At 41.4% G+C, this 20,045-nt stretch overlaps 1 protein-coding gene across 3 annotated transcripts in view; it reads right to left on the bottom strand.

Annotated features, from left to right (window-relative positions):
* CFAP46 (cilia and flagella associated protein 46) overlaps positions 1 to 18,626 on the bottom strand; it is an 88,412-nt gene extending 69,786 nt beyond the window's left edge. The window contains exons 1-14 of one of the 3 annotated variants that reach the window (XM_083740973.1): positions 18,496 to 18,626; positions 17,049 to 17,126; positions 15,628 to 15,752; positions 15,402 to 15,533; positions 14,995 to 15,059; positions 13,753 to 13,917; positions 10,718 to 10,841; positions 8,803 to 8,897; positions 7,653 to 7,754; positions 6,704 to 6,803; positions 5,316 to 5,414; positions 4,205 to 4,395; positions 2,933 to 3,161; positions 1,894 to 2,014 (exon numbers count right to left, since the gene is read on the bottom strand). In XM_083740973.1, coding sequence (XP_083597099.1) covers positions 1,894 to 2,014; positions 2,933 to 3,161; positions 4,205 to 4,395; positions 5,316 to 5,414; positions 6,704 to 6,803; positions 7,653 to 7,754; positions 8,803 to 8,897; positions 10,718 to 10,841; positions 13,753 to 13,917; positions 14,995 to 15,059; positions 15,402 to 15,533; positions 15,628 to 15,752; positions 17,049 to 17,097 — 1,597 coding nt within the window. In that variant the 5' untranslated portion in view covers positions 17,098 to 17,126; positions 18,496 to 18,626. Of the gene's footprint in view, positions 1 to 1,893; positions 2,015 to 2,932; positions 3,162 to 4,204; positions 4,396 to 5,315; positions 5,415 to 6,703; positions 6,804 to 7,652; positions 7,755 to 8,802; positions 8,898 to 10,717; positions 10,842 to 13,752; positions 13,918 to 14,994; positions 15,060 to 15,401; positions 15,534 to 15,627; positions 15,753 to 17,048; positions 17,130 to 18,495 lie in introns of all 3 variants that reach the window. The other 2 variants (XM_083740974.1, XM_083740975.1) reach the window with 2 other exon arrangements.
* Between the last annotated feature and the right edge of the window lie 1,419 nt (positions 18,627 to 20,045).

Genomic DNA, 20,045 nt, shown 5'->3' with positions numbered 1-20,045 from the left:
AATTCTATGAATCTATGAAAGAGCAAGAAGTCAGGCAGGTCACCTTAAGGTATACAACACTTAAACTTATATGTTTTAAAGGAAGCTGGTTGTTTAGAAAGGCAGTAGGTGTTCTGCTATGTGATGCCGAAAGTCCTGAGAACCTACATTTCACTGGGAACTGGTGTTTACCTCAATTAAAGCTCATCTTTAATCATTTATGTCAAAAGCCTACTAAATGTTAACTGGAAAGCTTTTCATCACTCAAGACTTTGTCTGAGGGATCACAGTTTTCGCTTCAGGACTGAACTACTAAAAACAGTTTATATGGATTATTTCAAAAAACAGCCTTGACCCAACATTCAAATTTGGCGGGTGTCAGTTTTAAGATATTTTCATATCTGAGTAGAAAAATTAAAATGTAGTTTCTTTACTCTGAACTAGAGCTGATGTGTTCAATCAATGACAGGTTGGAGGCAGGAGAATGGCAACCACTCTGGGATTTGTCACCCCAAATGGACTGCCTCACATTGTTGTAAAGCACATTTCCCCTGAAGATGGAGATGTGAAGACTATTAAAGTCGCATTTTCCCAGCAGCTCAAGGTTAGGCCTTTGCCCTTGTTATCTGTCAAGGAACTGCCATCGGCTCAGGAGGGAGAGAGCAAAAGCCGAATGGATTATAGAGAGCTTCCAGGGATCGGGGGAAGCAGCTCCTCTTCAACGGAGGAGAGTAAACACGCCTCCAGTGGACAGGAGCTGGAGGAGTCAGAAATGGTGAGGCGGTCCCAGGACTCCTTGCCGGGGAAAAGCGGGGAGGAGAGGGGTCCTCTTCTACCCATGCCCTCCTTGCGCAGAAAGTATCCGCGCAGAGAGGGGAGGTGCAGACTGGGCGTCAAGAAGCTACTTTGCTGGAGAAAGTTTAGGAACCGCCCACTCACGGATTCTGCCAGCGATTGAGCCAGCCATGGGAGAGTGGGGCTCCGGACAGATAAGGTTTATTTTGGCAGCAAAACAAGGCTTCACAGCCAAGCAGGGAGATATTTGCCTGTTTGCTCTCGAGCAACCCCTTGGAAACATAACATTATCCTTACAAGAACATAATTTAGGCTAAGAGCGTTACTGGCCCAGGGTCATGTTTGAGTAGAGTTTGAACTCAAGTTTCTTTGGTCCTAACAATCTATCTACTACAGGATTTCCCAAACTTGGGTTTCCAGCAGTTTTCGGACTACAACTCTCATCATCCTGAGCTAGTAGGGCCAGTGCTTAGGGATGATGGGAATTGTAGTCCAAAAACAGAGACCCAGGTTTGGGAAACTACTACCTCATGCAACACAACACACCTGTTAAGATGGTATGAGTACCATCATATTATCCACTGCAATTTTACCTTGTATCTCCCCCTAGCGTTCACGTTAAATAATAATCACATTGAATGCACACCCCAGCCCAGCAGAAGGTGAAGCCAAGTAGGATTTGTGGATAGCAAGCAAAAGAAGGTCTTTTTCTATATAGGGGTGAAGCATGCCCAGCAGTGTGAAATGTAGTCAACTGGTAAATATAGCTACTTTGTTCTTACTGCTAAAGTAAAGGAGCTACTGAATTTCCATTTTGAAGTTCACTACAAACCTTCTCAATGTGAGTTGAGCTGCAGCACGTAAAATGAAACTTGTGCTAGTTACACACTCTGTGTGCCAGACGCGAGGACCTGCCATGAATAAAGGGTAGGAAGGGTAGGAAACAGCCACAGGGTAGGAAACAGGGTAGGAACGGAGCGCTTATAGACACAGAATCCACAAAGTTTACACATTTCATTAAACTCTGCTCCTCCCGGCTCTATATTTGACAGCTGAAATACAATTCCTAGGTTAGGCAAAATATCATCAACACAAGCTTCATCAGATAGATTATAATACCTTTAACTTCATTTTCACTATCAAGGACGATCTGAAATGCCTCGGGAGCGAGTGCATGGCCGGCATTCACCAACAGAGACCGTTTTTTCCTCACGCTAGCCTTTTGAGTCCCTTTTTTAGCCTAAACAAAGGAAATCATTTGTTATTACACAGGTAGGAGCAACAATAAAATGTGGCGGTGTATCCCTGTCCCCTGAGAGGTGTCAGCCACCCGCCCCTCCAAAATACATCGTTCCATTGTCCCTTCCCTCAGTTTTCTTTTCTGGCTGACACTGAAATTTTAGTGGCTACTAGATATGCTCACTCCTCAGTGAATTGTTTGTGGGTAGGAGAGCGGATGTCCTCTTAGGGTTACTTTAAAACATTTTTTTTTTGTCTGCAAACTTTAGCATTCCCCTCAGCTTACTGATACCTCCTCTCTTGGCATTCACCACCTCAGTTAGCAATTCGACAGAGGCTCACAAACCCCTATTTTATAAATGCAACTGCTACATTTATTATGTATGCTTTTTCTGGGGCCTCTTTTAAACACTATCTCTCTTCACACCCATTCTCACTCCGGGATTCATGCCAGAGAGACTACATTAGTGTCTTATGTGGCTTCGGATATTATGATTTTCTATATTATTTTGCATTTCAATTGCATTTTTCTCATTTATTGTAAGCCACCCAGACTACATTAATGTTATGTGAAAACATACAAATGGATAAAATAAAATAATCATGACTCTTTACTGTTAATTAAGATTTCTGGAAAATCCTAAAAAGTGTTAAAATTATAATAATTGATGGGAGTGAGGAAATACAAACTAAATTTATTCATTTCGCATCTATCTCCCAAAATATACATTGGGAATAACCCTTTATTTTAGTATTTTCAATAGGTTGCTTTGTGATGAAGAACTATCAGCTACTTATCTCAGTCAAATCTGCATCTGCTTTTTATTTGTTTTATACACACAGAGAGAGACATGAGTATCTAGTTTATAGATAGATTATATTATTACTGATATACTTGAATAACTTCACCAGCAGTTACCTGTTCAATCATCAAGCTTGCTTGGTCTTCTAGACGCTCCAGGGGCTGGTATAACATTGTATTTAAGCTAAGCCGATTGAATGCCATTTTAAGATATTCATGATACAGCCCCTTGTTATCAAGATAAATTGCCTTCTGCAAATGTTCCATGGCAGCCTCTATTCTGTCTCCATTTTCTTCAATGCGGGCAATTTCCATATGAACTTGGCAACGTAACAAAATCAACATGCTAGAAAACATAACCATATTCAATAAAAGTATGAAGAGGTGCTTTCTTATTATGTGATGCATCTGTATTGCAATAATGATTTATTTGAATGAAAAAACCTTTCCCTTTTCCACTTGCAGTAAGCCTGGCAAAGAGAGAGTCATATAAATATGTATAATGATCATAAGTGGCTCTTGAAGGGCAACGACAGAACAATTTTCAAAGGATTCATGTATATGACTTAATCTACAGCATAAAATATTATCTTACAGTGAAATACCTGTGGCGTTATTATAGTCACATAGGAGGGCTAGAACACTGAAAAGCTTTAGCTCAGTGGTAAAGCCATGGGTTGTTTGTATATGCGCCAGATATCTGGTTAAAAGGGACGCAGGTGGCGCTGTGGGTAAAAGCCTCACCGCCTAGAGCTTGCCGATCGAAAGGTCGGCGGTTTGAATCCCCGCAGCAGGGTGCGCTCCCGTTGCTCGGTCCCAGCGCCTGCCAACCTAGCAGTTCGAAAGCACCCTCGGGTGCAAGTAGATAAATAGGGACCGCTTTCTAGCGGGAAGTTAAACGGCGTTTCCGTGTGCAGCTCTGGCTCGCCAGAGCAGCGATGTCACGCTGGCCACGTGACCCGGAAGTGTCTTCGGACAGCGCTGGCCCCTGGCCTCTTGAGTGAGGTGGGCGCACAACCCCAGAGTCTGGCAAGACTGGCCCGTACGGACAGGGGTACCTTTACCTTTTTATCTGGTTAAAAGGATCTCTATAGAAAGACTGGGGGAAACTGCTGCCTGGAGAGCTAATGTGATAAGCCAATAGTCTGACTCAGTAAAACGCAGCTCCTTGATACATCAGATGTTCATACAAAGGGTATCAGATCCCGTAAAACAGGCTTCCTCAAACTCGGCCCTCCAGATGTTTTTTGGCCTACAACTCCCATGATCCCCAGCTAACAGGACCAATGGTCAGGGATGATGGGAAGTGTAGTCTCAAAACATCTGGAGGGCCGAGTTTGAGGAAGCCTGCCATAGAACAACAAACACCACATATCAAAACCCATTTACCTGTCAATTTTCTCTAGGATTTCAGCAATAGCTAGCAATGGTCTTCGGACATGCTGTTGCAAGTTGTGCTGCAGTAATGGTAAGCAGGTATTCCACAGGGTAGCACATACCGCCTGAATAACGTTAGGGTCCTTCAGTCGGATGGCACGATTCAAAATTAGGTCAAGTTTCTGTATTGTTTTTAGCTGAGCCTACAAGTATAAAAATACACTTTGCATTGATTATAGAAACAATGTTTCCTGAACTTAATCTGCAGACTAGAGGAAAGTCTGGACAGCATGTTGATAGCATCTCCCAAGAACAAAAACTGTTTTCCCATTCATAATTTGCACCATCTTATTGGTAGTGGGTGCTTAGCCCTTTCTGAACGGGCGCCTGTCAAGGTCCCTTGCGCTTGGCCGCCTTCCCCGGGCAGTAAGAACAGAGTGCACAGGGTCAGGCGGCCAGTAGGGGATTTCCCCCTGGCTGCCAGAATTCCCTCTGGCTGCTGCATCTCAAATGGGCCAATCAGTGGCCTCTTCTGGGGGGGGGGTGCCTCACAGGCTGAGAGTGCATTGGCTGCATGCATGTCCTCCCAGCCGGCGAGTTATAAAAGCCAGCAGCACTGTCCTGCAGTAGTCATATATTGATTACGAAGCATAGCACATGAGTTACAGAAATCTGTCTTGCAATTTTCTATGACAACAGTTATTGATCAGCAGACCACTCTCTTCCCTCCAGCTTGGGGCACACTTCCCTATCTTTCCTCTGTACAGTGGTACCTCAGGTTAAGTACTTAATTCGTTCCGGAGGTCCCTACTTAACCTGAATAACCTGTTCTTAACCTGAAGCACCACTTTAGCTAATGGGGCCTCCCGCTGCTGCCACGCCGCCGGAGCACGATTTCTGTTCTCATCCTGAAGCAAAGTTCTTAACCTGAAGCACTATTTCTGGGTTAGCAGAGTCTGTAACCTGAAGCGTATGTAACCTGAAGCATATGTAACCCAAGGTACTACTGTAACTATGTTTAATGATTTGGGGAAAATACACAGAATGAAGGAGGGGAACCCCAATCCTATGTGGAAGGGGGAGATTTCTCTACAAAGCAGTGTCAATTAAGGAACAAACATACCTCAACAACACTTTTAGCATAAGTTGCAATTCTAGGCCCAAGTTTCTGGACTTCGCAATCGCATTCCAAGCAGTCCAATTCAATTTCTCTTGCTGGATCCTATTAATATAAGCATATTTTTCACCCAGAAATGCACATGCTCATGATTAATCTCTGATGCAGCCCGATGTTTCATTACAGTGTTGCGCATTTGTGCTTGTAGACCTAGGGTGCTACAAGCACTCGTCAGTGTCATGCGACTTCTAGAAGCACAGCTGTCTTTGTCTGCTGCAGTAAATGCCACAAAGAGGTGTGTTGCACCTTAAAAACAAACTGATCCATTATAGCATAAGCCTTCATCGACTAGAATCTACTTTGTCAGATGCACAAAGCGTTATCTTCGGTTGGAATTGTTTCTGCCTTATACACACAATTATAGTACATGCATTGTAGCGAAGCCATCCTTCTGACACTGGTATTATTGCTGTTTACCTGGGCAGGGCTAGGGAAGGTGAGGGTTGAGTGGCATACGACACTTGGGTTGGACTATTGTGCAGATAGATAAGTTCAGACTGCCATCTAACCTGCTGCTACATCCCTGCAATCTTAAAGAGCCTTTGATCTGTGATGATGTTATATGATAACAAGGATGTGGGCATCTCCCTGTGCTGATATGTATTATCGGTGTATCAATACTTAACATTTAATATAAACAGTGCAAAGGGAATAGGTTAAGAATCTACAAGAACAAGTGGATGTCCCCCTTTCCACCCTCTACAATATCAGCACCATGGGGCGGTAGGAACATACTGTTTGTTGTGGCTAAACAGAATTATTTTGTATGATAGGAGTTGTGAGAATTAGCTACATTGGAATGTATCCAGCTAAGTTATGTTCAGAGTTGTTGTTTAGTCATTTAGTCATGTCTGACTCTTCGTGATCCCATGGACCAGAGCACGCCAAGCACTCCTGTCTTCCACTGCCTCCCACAGTTTGGTCAAACTCATGTTAATAGCTTTGAGAACACTGTCCAACCATCTCGTGTTCAGAGTAAACTCATTGAAATTAACAAGTCCATTAATTTGGTCTACTCAGAGCATAACTTAGTTGGAAACAACCCATCATTTCCATCACAAACACAGCTGAGGATAATGGCCCACTGGGTCAAACAGGATAGCCAGTCCTTGCAAAACTTGCTCAATTTTAAATATGTAGATATACAGCAAAATACTAATTTATTTCCAACGACTCATTCTCTCCTTACTTTTTGCAATTAATTGTTCTTTAATTGTCTCTGATAATAGCTCTAGGACTGGAATCTTTTCCTCTTTGTTCAGCTTGACACTCATACAAGAATAAAAAATAATGATAAAACAAAGTAATTCAAAAAAGAATTTCCTGACACTCACAGTAATCTTATATTTGAACAGGTCGCTTAAACATAAAGACGCAATAGGTATACAATTTAGTTTCAAGCAAAGTCGAGCCAATTCCAGCAGCAAGGAAATTCTGGAAAAGTAGAAAATAAAACCAATTGGGATAGAAGTAGTGTTGGCAAAGAAATCACTTATTGCTTATTTATTACTATAAACCTAAAATGACAGTATGTTAAAATCTGGCATCAAATTTCCAGCCCAGGGAAATCTCTTAAATTTCTAAAAAGCACAATCCCACCTCCAAACAAATTATCCGAGAAAGGGAGAAAAGGGACATGTAGCCCAGCAAGCCAGTTACCAGAGTCAGTTGTTCAAAAGGGAGTGAATGGATACTGCAATAGGAAACAAGAGGTTAAGAAGAGAGCCATGGATAAAACAGCAAAGCCCCACCCCAAATACAGTGGAATGAACATAAAGGGAAATGTAATGAATTACTTAAGAAGACTGAACATTTTCCGAAATAATGGGAGCAGTCCCCCATTGAGTTCTATTCCATGCACATATGGTTATGGCATGGGAAGCTCTGCACTTGTTATTTCCATATTCAATTCTCCTTCCCGACCCGGCACTCCAGCTGTGACTTTGTTTGAGCTTGAAGTAAGCTCCAAGGTTGGACTTGAGTTGGACAGGGAAGGCTGGAGGGAGGAAAACACAAGCACACAGGACTTCCACTCTGGGTAATGGCTAGCATATGCCAAGGAGGGAGAGAGATGAATGAAACCCTCATCACAACTTCATTGGTGCTGGGAGGGATTGTGCCCCAAAGACAAATTATGAAAGATCTTTGGACCAATAGAACTTTAATATAGCATGGGAGACACTCTGTCAACTCTTATTCTTCTTGGCATGGATGTAAGATAAATAGCAAACGCTTATGTTTTAAAAAAGAACCTCTAGAGTGTTGCTAACACATGCAACTTACCTATCTTTACGGTTTAATTTCTTTCTTGATCCTTTCAACATTCCGTATATTGTTCTCAACTCTGTATCAACGTCTTGAGGAATCTCATTTTTATCTAACTGCCTGCAATTATTTTATAATGCAATGATTACTAACAGAAGAACATCTCAAAACCTATTAAACAATCAACATTTCCCCCTCTAACACAAGCAGGATTTGTGAATACAGTACAGTATTGTTTATTAAAAAATTACCTAAAATAAATCAAAAGTCACTTTGACCTGTCTTCTAAGACAATAGGCGTTGGCAAACAAAAGTTACACTCCAAGCAATCTCATTATTCATAAGAGCATGCCAAATTCCATTCCATTCAGGAAACCAGAAGAGCTGAGTGTGGAGGGAAGGCTCTGAGTGCTTTATTCTTATATGGAGGATCATCACAGTAGCTATCTCAGCAAACATTTACGACTGACCCTCTATAAGACAGATCTGCAGCATGTCACTCATCTGCTCACCTAAGTTGAGTAACAATTCAGGCCAACACCTGAATAACAAGCTACCCAGGTCACTGCTGCTGGATGTGCCTGCAACTATTTCACAGAGAGAAAAAGGGATGGGGTTAATCCTGCAAGGCAACTGTTCCATACTTCTATGTTGAACTGCACTAGCAGTTTTCTTCCACTCATGGCTTTCTGGATTGCAGCACAACTCTAGAATTTGGGTGGTATCCAATGCACTTGCTCCATTAGCACGAAGATTTCCATTTGAGAAGATAAACTCCCCACCTCCTCTCCCCAGATCTTTTCTGGAAGGTTGAGATGAAATCCAGAAGAGATTTAGGGAGCAAGCAGGAAAAAGAGAGGGAGGCAAAATTCCACTGTGGATCCAAAATTTCCTGTGCTGATGGAATGAGTGCACTGAATATTGCCCATATGGTTTAAACAAGAGCTTTCCAAACTGTGTGTCGCGACACATCAGGTGTGTCACGTGAAACCTCCCCACGCTCCTCCTGGGGTTGGCAAAAGTTTAGTTTAACCTCCAGTTTGCTAGTAAAACTGAATTGCTGTGTCACGAAATGATGCATATCTCAAAAGTGTGTCACCAGCATAAAAAGTTTGGAAAGCTCTGGTTTAAACAATTGAGATTCTCATCTACATTAACCAATACTTACAACTTGATTGTTTGGATTTTATAAATAATGTTCAGATTGGCAGAACTTTCAACTTCGTCTTCTATATCTAAAGCTTCCATAAGTTTGTAACGCACCTAGAAGCAATTATAAAAGTTATATCAGCATTTAAAGCAAGGAGCAAGTCAAGAAAGATTAAAATCCGTCACAACATTTTCCTGCAGGTTTAAGTTTGCAAACGATGCCATTGTCTGACATCACCACAGCAGGATCCTTAGTTTCACCAAAGACCTGAGCAACCTTAGCAGTCGTGGAAGAAAAGGAGAGAAACAGGAAGCAGACCGTAGGAATAAATGGACAGGTCTCAGTAGAGGGATGTAGAAAGTGGATTTCCCAAGGATCAGCATTGGGACCTGTGCTTTTTCACTTCCTCACAAATGACTTAGAGTTAAGGGTTAAGTGTGAGATAATCAAGTTTGCTGAAGGTACCAAACTGTTCAGGGTACTTAAAACGAAAAGGCATGTGAGGAGCTTTGAAAGGATTTCTCCAAACTGGGAGAATGGGCAGTAAAATGGCAAATGCAGTGTAAGAAAGTGTAAAGTGATGCATGTTGGCCATGGGCTGTGGGACTGATCCAGAAGAAACTTCTTATGTTTGAACATTGAGTCCTATACATTTATAAAGGCTTCACTTAGCACACAAAGCTCCCTTCCAGATGGGCTTCCGAAGTGTAGGATGCTTCTCTCCACTAAAGTGAGCAAGGCGAATGACCTCAATTCTGGATTGTGACACTAGCAACTAAACATTAAGCAACGGGTGCAAATGTGAACTTACTGAATAATCTGCTATGCTACAGAGTTTTAATTCAACCTTTCTTCTGCTTATTTTGCCTATTCCAAAATGAAGTTTTATAGCAACAAACTTAAAAATCCATTTTGCTTAATTAGATCATTTTCAACTTCCCTTTCTCATGGACTGCAGATGTACTGGAATGCTCACTTATTATGTGGTTATTACAGAAATGATTGGTGGCACTTCTGAGAGATGTAGCTCACTGGCCATTTATCAATTGCTTTTGTAGTTTAATACCACTGCTAGGTTGCTTTTCTCAAAGGTACCTTTGAGCAGTGTATAATGCACAACCTGATTTACTTTTATCTTATGGCTTTATTAATATTACATCCATGGGAAATCCAGTACATTTTTCATTTCATGAAATGTTATGCAAGATCCATTTCCCATTACCCCGAGATTGATCATGTGGAAAGAAACAAAAAGATGAAAAGAAATGGAACAGAAGGGGGGGGGGGAGGGAATCACCAATCGTATTAGGCACCAAATGCATACATATTTGATAATGCTCAGTGATCAGATTTAGCTAGTCATTTTTCCTAGGGTGTATACTACAGCACAGAGCAAACAACTGCAACAGAATTCTACCAGGCTGGTTTACTTTTAGTGGTAGAAAGTTGGGTAATCTGAAATGGCCTTCAGTTTTAAAAAAATGGAGGGGGAAGGCGACAGCTTTCAACACATTGTCTTAAACTAATCAGGTTTATCTTCTACCTGAAAGAAATAATTTCCTGACCCACTTTGTTTCATAAACCTCTTTCGTCCAATAAACTTTTCTTGTTGGTTTGTTCGACTCCTGCCTGAGACTCTAAATCATTACGTTTTCCCTCACACAAGTCCCCCACTCGATAATCTGTGGTAAATTGTAGAAATCTGTGCAATGGGTGTACTGTGAGGTGGGTGCATTATATTAATAGGAAGCAGTTAGTGGGAGTGGATCCACCACCTTATTAATTGGTGGTATTAGGTGGTGGGTCTGCTACAACATGTGGCCCCCAGAGGTTTTCCAAAGAGAATGAAGCCCTTGGGCTGAATAAATGTGTCCCCCCCCCCCCCGCTACAATAGGAAACCATATGATTCCTATGTTGATTAACAGAAGTTACCATTATTGAAAATATTTGTTTATATCTCCCTGGAACATATTCTTTAATAAATGCTGCTGCAGTTGAAGAAAATTCTATAGCTTCTTGCGTTCTGGAAGCATCCAGGAAACACTCAAGCAACTCTCTGAAACACAAACAAAATAATGTTTATTGTTAACACAATTGTGCAAGGTGTTTATAAATGAGCAATGTTACAAAATCACCATATCTCATTTGAAAGCTGCAAAAGACCATTCGTTTATTAAGGTGCTCACATCCAAAGGAATGCACAGACATAGTGGCCTATTCTGATTTACCTGCTGCAAGTGTAACCTTTAGCTTCCATTCCAGGCTCCTTTTCAAATTGCTAGCCATCTGAGGCACTCTTGCATTGATAATCATATGAGTTTTTGTTGATTTCATCTGCATACAAGCTTACAAAATGATACAATCACCATCTTAGAAAAGGCATAGAGTGGGATGAAAGCCTCTTGTAAGATAGCACCTGCCATTAGCAGTTTTGACAGGGCTCCTTATTTAAAATGATGAACTTTTTTTTTACCCAGTTAATCAGGGGCAGCTTTTTACTCAATCAAAGTGTTTTAAAATAGATTAATTCAAGCATGTTCAAAAGTTCCAAACCTGTAAAATGTATTTTTTCCCCTTTTCTGTAAGATACATTTTTTCTCTTTTCAGTAAAATGTATTATACTTTTTATCCTTCCTTTTATGTTCTAAGAAGCTTTAAAATATTTTGTCAGTTTGTTTTTTGCCAGCACTGCATTGGTCAAATTGCTAACTTAAGTTTCCTTTAGGTAACTGACATTTTTGATAGGTTAGATAGATGCACTTGCACTCAAATCATAAGATCTGTGCTTAACATAATTTTCAAAAGAAGAAGAAGAAGAAGAAGAAGAAGAAGAAGAAGAAGAAGAAGAAGAAGAAGGACGAAGACTGAACAAGGAAGCTAACAAGCAGTCTTGATGTACTCCTCCTGTCATCTCAATTTCCCTCAATACTCCAATTTGCTTGCTGATTCTAAAGTTATTCCAGCAAAATAATATATTAACAGCCTATTGTAAATTAAACCCTTTGTTTAATCAATGTTGACAGTAAGGGTGAAAGGCCGACGAATGCAGACAGACTTAAGTTTAGAAACCTGAGCCAGCATTGATTGGCTGGAACTTTTTAGCCAGTTCCATTTCTCTCCTCTTTTATTTCCCTCCAGAGGAAATGTTTTGAGCCTATGAAGAGCCATTACAATCATCTCAGAAATACCATCAGTTTTCTTTCCCTTCCATCAGTCAACACCATGTCCTCCAGTAGTTTCATTTGAAAGAGACAGTAATCTGATTGGCAATAAAAGACCAACAAGTCTCATCCGTTTAGCTCAATGAAAACTGACAAGGGCAAAGGCTCCAGTGTGCAGTTGGCATCTCTGCCAAGGCAAAGCATATGTGTGTCAAGAGAAAAAGGAAGCTATGCTACAATCTAGGCATATGGAAGGGAAGGAAGGAAGAGAAGCCAGAAATCAATCTGAAGTTTGCAAATACACAATGAACCATGATCTCCTGCAATATAATGGACTGCTAGGCTATCCCTAAATTAAAGTAGGAAAGACCATTCTGTAATTTTGCCAAAGACTGGCTACTTCTAGATCAGCAAAAAGCAGGAGGGGGGAGCTTTAGCTGCTTGTAGTCCTTCGGTGCACAAAATGAAAATGCATTAAAGTACTATCAGTATACTTATTTGTTCTTTTTTTTTGGTTATTTATTACATTTCTATTTCGCAAACACCCCAATGCTACAACAATACGATTAAAACATCTAAAATACTGTGTTATGTCAATGGTGGGTGGCGTTGAGAACGGCAGCATCCTGCTGGTCCCCCAGTCTCTCCAGCTGGGACCCTGACCAACAGGAGACATGAATGGGGTGTTTGAATCGGGCCTGGCTGCAAATTGGCCAATAGTGGCTAGGTCAAGGGGCAGGCACTCCTGGGAGTGGGCCTGACTGACTCCCTTGAGGACTTCACTCAGGTCCACTCCCAGAGTATCTAAAGAGTGCCGGGCCTCATACCTGGCACTTTGAATCTCTTTCCCACCCTTGCTATAGTTAGGCTGGCTCCTGCCCATCATGGAGGTAGTGTTCGTTTTCTGACTTTACTATGGATTACAATTGTTTGCTGCATTTGGTGCTCAGGAGGAATTTGTTATTTGGACCAATTAGCTGACCTGGGGTTTTTGCCTACCTTATAGTAACAACATTAGTGGGTAAGGCAATGGGTAAAAGTCATGGTTGGAGGGGATGGTTTTAAGGCTTTGCCTGCCCCTCCAAGGGAATGGGGTATCCCATTAAAGGGATCCTGGTGGAGGTGCTGCTGTCTGGACACCTAGACAGGGGCTAGGGCCATAGCTCTCCTCAAAGACGATTTTTGTGGGGAGTCCCAATTTAATGTATATCATAGGACTCCCTTGCCACAGAGTCGACCCCTGGAAGAATCAACCAGCAGATGGGCCAGCTGAAATGATTATACCTAAAGCCTAAGCCTAAGCTATGTACATCTTTAATCAATAAAGTTGTGGCTGAATTTGAACCAAAGAATGTTGTCATGAGTGGTCATTTAATGGATGGGGGGGGGCAGTGGGTTATGGCGTCTGGGCATGTGAGCAACGAAAAGCAAACTTCCAAAACCAACCAGATACTCTGGCAGCTAAGAATCCCAGAGTTTCCAAGAACAATATCTTTCAGCCATCAATCATCTGGGTAAAAATGAATGTTTTTAAATTCCTATGCTGTGGGATACCCTTCCATCATAAATTCAGCCAGAATCCTTGCTACTAATTTTCAAGAGTCACTTGAAGACCTTTTGATGCTAGCAGGCCTATTCAGTTGTTTAAATTTCCTCATTTCTACGATTGTTTTGTATTGCTTTAATGGTATTTTATGTTCTTACTGTATCTGCATATGTTGATATATACCAGCTTGGTATTATATACAAATGAGATGTTTAGAAGCATTTTATACAGAAAGAAAGAAATAACGAACTTCAACTCACATCATCAGTTCTGCAGTCCAGTCCTTGTCTTGCTCAATGGGATGTTTCAGTGCAGGCACAATCTGATAAAGGCTTGGAATAAGATAGTGGCGGAACCCAGGCTTAAGAAATGGCCTTACAATCCTCCAGTATATAACCGAAGCATTATGTATCAAAAAATAGTACCTGGAATAAAATAGAGTACACATTATGATATTGTGCAGGGATGAAATGGACTTGGGGCTTCTTTACCCCACCAAGTTTTTGCTGTCAACTTCACTGCATAGTCTATTTAATGGGTGGCCAACCTGAGGCAAGTGGCCCATGCAAGGTGGTCTGTGTGACAGACCTGAAATGTACATAAAGCTGGGCGGCTTCCAGCAAATTATTAAAATACAGTAATTCATCAAATATTAAAAGCTTCCCTAAACAGGGCTGCCTTCAGATGTCTTCTAAAAGTTGGATAGTTGTTTATTTCTTTGACATCTGGTGGGAGGGCATTCCATAGGGCAGGCACCACTACTGAGAAGGCCGCTCTGCCTGGTTCCCTGTAACTTCACATCTCGCAGTGAGGGAACCGCTGGAAGGCCCTCAAAGCTGGACCTCAGCATCCGAACTGAACAATGGGGGTGGAGACGCTCCTTCAGGTATACTGGGCCGAGGCTGTTTAGGGCTTTAAAGGTCAGCACCAACGCTTTGAATTGTGCTCAGAAACATACTCGGAGCCAATGTAGGTCTTTCAGGACCGGTGTTATGTAGTCTTGGCGGCCATTCCCAGCCACCAGTCTAGCTGCAGCATTCTGGATTAGTTGTAGTTTCCAATGTTTACTCTCTAGGTTTTAATGTTGCCGGTGGCCGTTATGCAGCTTTATTTTCACATAAGCTTCTAATTTCTGCAATTTTCAAGTGACTGAAATCCTCCTTGCTACTCATTTGTATCCTATAGTCATGGGCTATTATGTTTAATATAAAAGTAAGACTAGTAAAGGTATCTTAATTTGGGAGGATGGATCCCATTTGATCGAATACAGACATGATCTTCATTGTTTTGCTGCAACACGTCAGCTCTGAACTAAAATAGCAAATATATTAATCACTGTTTGGGGTGCATTTTTGAAAACTGTGTTACCATGATTCAATGCAATCTTCTGCACTGTGATATCATTGTTCAAGTAAAGAACCATAGTTCGGAAATATTGCATGATGGAAACAGAGAAACCCACAAACAATGCCCCAAATGGAAACCAAATATAAAGGACTTACCTTGCGTTACCTAATGCAAAGTCTACTACTTTCAGCAAATGTACAATGAATTTGTCAAATTGTTCCTAAAACAAAACAATATATATATATATATATATATTAAAAAACTGGGAATGACTCAAAGCCTTTATTACTGACTTAGCATGACTTGTAATGTCTATGAACTCTATTTTTTTTTAATTTAAAAAACCCCATCCTATCCAACAACATAATTTTCTATATCCTTCAGAAAGGCTTTTCATGGGGTGTATGGGTGGGGGGGATGGAAAATAACTGGTTCCAAAGATTTATCTTTTCTTAGAAGGCAAGTCATACTGTTTACTGTATAACATGGAATTTTGCCTTCACCTGATCACAACAAAAGAACAGCCTTAAAATCAACCCCCAAACTCACAGTACATGCTCACCAAATTATCAGTAGACACAGGGGTATATAATTGGCTCTTGCACAAATATGCTCTACCCAAAAACTGGTTAACTGGAGGTTTTCCTTTAAAATACATTCGTAGACAGTCATCGCTCATGTCCGGAAAACCCATCTAAAATTAAACAGATTTCAGTTTTAAATTAAGATGAACAAACATCTCATAAAGTAAAAAAGGGTGTATTGTTACAAAAGGGGCATACTGTTACCTTATAAGCCTGTTCTGCACACATGACATACAAGTCAAAAGAGAAACTCTCCAAGGCATCAAGGGCTGATTTCCCATCATTAGCTGATTTGATCAATTTGTAAGCACTCTTCAGTGCTTCGACATCTTGAAAATAAAATTTTAATTAGGCAGAAAATAACATAAGCATTTCGAACAAATACCTGTTTTATTTTCATAATGTAAACAATCAGATGTATCCAAACAAAACACAATCCTATACTCCTCAGTCTCATTATGTTCAATGGGACTTACTCCCAAGTAAGTATGTATAGGATTGCATCCTAACACAGTAAACTGTTTTGGACTATCAATATGTATCAGGGCAAATCTGCATGATCATTAACTAGGATTTGTTTTGATCTGATGTTTTCTGTCGTGTCAGTTCCAGCAAAATATAAATGTGATAAAGCAGTTCCCTGAGCAGTTCTCCACAAGCCTTGACTTGAACCAGTGCTATATTTCTAGAAAATTAGGTGCTAGAACTCATCATGAACCCTTGTTCTCTTATAATGGCAATGACACCCACCTGAGACGTGCTGGAACTGAGTTCTGGCTGGAAAAAAGCCCATATGATTTGCATGCAATAAGTCCCAGTTTCAACTCCTCACATCTCCTATTAAAATATTTCCGAAAGCAGGTCTGTGAAAGATGCTTGCCTGAGACAGTTACTGCCAGTCAGAGTAGACAATGCTGGCTAGAAGGATCAATTGCCTGTTGCAGCATAAGATGCAGCTGCACAGATCAGGTGTGACTTTCAATGTACCATCTATTGTGGTGTCGCCAATAGTCTAAGGTGTGGCAAATCATTCAGACCGCACCACATGCAAGCCACCAGTAAACATGAGCCAAAACAAAATGAGAAATATTTTTGATCGTGGAAACTGGGTGTCAGTTCCCTATGAGGAGCAACCATAACATACCACTCTTAAGACTTGCTATTTCTATGCTGCCAGTGGGGGTATACCATAGGTCAGCATGGCTGAAGTTGGTTTCAGCATACTATGATATCAGGATATTCTGAAATATGTATGCACTCTATATGTAAGATAAATAGACATAAGGCTATAGAGGGCAAAGCACAGTTAGAATAACAGAATCATACAATCATAGAGCTGTCCCTAGGTGGGCTCAAGCCATCAACTTTCTGGTTAACATCTCTCTCTCCCTCTGTCCCCCACTCTCTGTGGCTTTTTATCTAAACAGAAAGAATTATATTATACATAGGATTTTATTACACAATCATAGCAGCAATCCTATGCACATTTACCTAGGAATGCCCCAACCTGTATCTAGGAGTATCTGTGTCTATGGGGAGAGTACCTAGTCAATTTCAGTATGTGGAAAAGAAAGAGTCAACATTATACATCTTTTAAAAAGAGAAAGATAGTTAGTAACATTTACCTTGATGTCTCTCAGCATCTGACAGGTGCTGCCTGATTGCTATCTCCATATCTTCTTAGTTGTAACTTTGTCCTAAAACTGCTAGCAAGAAAGTAATTAAACAAAACAATATTAAATATAAACAAGTTTTTAAAATGTTGAAAGCAACAAACACAAACTTCTAAAAAGTTTTACATTTTGGTTGCCTGTTTCATAACTTTTCCACATTCACTCTTTCACCCACTCTATAGGAGACCACAATAACTATGGCTCCAATCCTACATACACTTATATGAAAGTAAATTGCATTACGGTGCAATCCTATACATGGTTACCCAAAAGTAAGTGCTACTTAGTGCAATGGGTCTTACTCCCAAGTGAGTGATTTTTGGATTGCAGCCTTTGTGGTTTACATGAGATCAGGCCACAAGGCTGCATATTCACATTTACTCAAGAGTAAGCCCACTGATGGGACACAGGTGGCACTGTGGTCTAAACCACTGAGCCTCTTGGGCTTGCCGATCAGAAGGTTGGCAGTTTGAATCCCTGCAACAGAGTGAGCTCCCGTTGCTCGATCCCAGCTCCTGCCAGCCTAGCAGTTTGAAAGCACGCCAAAAACTGCATGTAGATAAATAGGTACCACTCCAGTGGGAAGGTAAACAGCGTTTCCGTGCGCTGCTCTGGTTTCGGTGTTCTGTTGTGCCGGAAGCGGCTTAGACATGCTGGCCACATGACCTGGAAAAACTGTCCATGGACAAACGTCGGCTCCCTCGGCCTGTAAAGCGAGAGGAGCGCCTCAAACCCCAGAGTTGTCTGTGACTGGACTTAACTGTCAGGGGTCCTTTATAAGCCCACTGATAGATGCAAAAGACTAGGTCTGCTTTGAAAGCTTGCAAAAACAAAAGTGCCATGAAGACATTTGCAAGCTTCCTAAACTCAAAGCTTTTTACATTGTTGGTGTCATTTTTTCATTAAAAAAGCACAACTGCAACCATTCATAATTCAACAAAAGCAGCTTATCAATTAAAAAACAAACAAAAAACTACTACACCCCTTGCCAATCCAGCGTATGTATTCAAACATGTTTACGCCCTGTTCCTTCGAGGAGAATACAGATTCCAGAACCATTCTGGGCCTTGTCTGTTTTTCCATAACTGTTTTTTTACACAGTTCTGAACACCAAGCAGGTGTGTGTGCAGACACACACACACATAAAATTTATATATTAATATATACACACACACACACACACACATTGCAATATATAGTACATATATATATGTATATATGTGTGTGTATACCGTATATGTATGTGTGTGTGTGTACATGTGCGTGTGTGTGTGTGTATATATATATATATATATAATTGCTATGCACACACACACACATTGCCATATATATATATATATATATATATATATATATATATATATATGGACGATTCTTTCCCCCCGGTTTCACTACCAACCTGGTTTCCCTCCTGCCTCGCCCCCGCCTGCTAACATGCTATTGCCCCTCTGGAACCCCAGGAGCAACTTCAAGCCCGCCGCTCTTCCGCGTCCCTCGGTCTCCTAGCAACGCGCCACCGGCAACCGAGTCACTCTCATGCCCGCCCACTGCCCTACGGGTCCTCGCGCAAGTCATAATTCCCTCGCAAGCGCAACGTTTTCGCCCACCGTGGCCCGCGACGCTAGTAGGCAGAGCTGTGCGTCTTCCGTTGTCTGAATGGGAAGTTGCCGCGTTCTCATAGAATAAACCAGAGCGGGAAGCGGGGGAAGAGGAGCAGGAAGGAAGAAGAGAACAAAACGAAAATAACGGGGAAGCCAACCTGAAACAAAAGGGAAGTCCCCGCACTTCCCAAAGCAAGCTTATTTCGTGTGAAACGCTCTTTAGTTTCTGTAGCGCTGCCTGTGCAAATTCGAATTTGTGTGTGATATGTCCATATTGCAGGATCGCACGGATGCTGGTGGTGGGACTAGACAGTCCCTGCATAAACTACTGCTTCACCTTTATTTATTCACCCAGTGTTGCACCTTTATTCTGTAATCCAGTGTTGCTCGGGGTCGGGCAAAGGCTGAGAGAAAGAAGCAGAGAACAAACTAGGAAGGTGGTCCAGTGCTAGTATTAGAGGCTAGAGGCGAGGTTTGCGATTCCCAGCCCGTAAACACTGCCCAGGTTTTAGTCTGCTTAACTTGCGAACTCGGAATCCTGCCCAGCCCAATCCAGAAGTCTTGAGGTCCCCTTGACCTGCGTGCAACTGGCATTCAAGGACAGACTGCCTCCAGTGGAGGTAAAACATAGCCATCGCGGCCAGTAGTCGTTGACAGCCTTATTCTACGTGAATTTGTCTAATCCTGTTTTTAAGGGTATCCCAAGTTGGGGGCATCGGTACCTCTCGTGAGAGCGAGTTGTACAGTTTAGCTGTGCCCAGCGAGAAGAAGGGAAGAAGATTCATCTGCCCTGAGTCTTCAAACATTCAACTGGATAGTCCCAATTTCTACTATTTTAAGAGAGGGAGAAAAACTTTCCTCTATCCACTTTCTCCACTCCATGCATCCTTTATGCAAATTACTGTATCATAGCTCCTCTCATTTGCCTTTTCTCTAAACTAAAAAGCCCTGTATATTTTAGGCTTTTCTCATGGGGGGGGGGGCATTGCTCCATCCCTTTCATTGTTTTGGTTATCCTTTTCTCAACCATTTCCAGCTTCTTTATTTTTTATTTTATGAAAATCCAAAAAGTGTATACAAAATACTCCAAATAATAGCAAGATAGGTACCATGCAAGTATTTTTTGGAGAGGGCGTTCCACAACCAGAGTACTGCCTCCAAAAAAAAGCTCTCTCCCATACGCTATGAGAGAAGGCAACTGGGACAATTATATTCTTATGGATAAAGGAAAGACATTTCCTTTTGTTATGTAGGTGGCTGGTTCATAATTGGAAGACGTAGCAATTCAATCTGTTTTAAGTGCTGGTATATTTGAAATATTACCAAAAAAATCCATCAATCTTGAGTG

Source organism: Podarcis gaigeae, assembly GCF_964106915.1.
Source record: "Podarcis gaigeae genome assembly, chromosome: 5".
NCBI lineage: Eukaryota > Metazoa > Chordata > Lepidosauria > Squamata > Lacertidae > Podarcis > Podarcis gaigeae.
The sequence above is the reverse complement of the archived record's forward strand: the minus strand, read 5'-3'. Positions and strand labels throughout refer to the sequence as shown.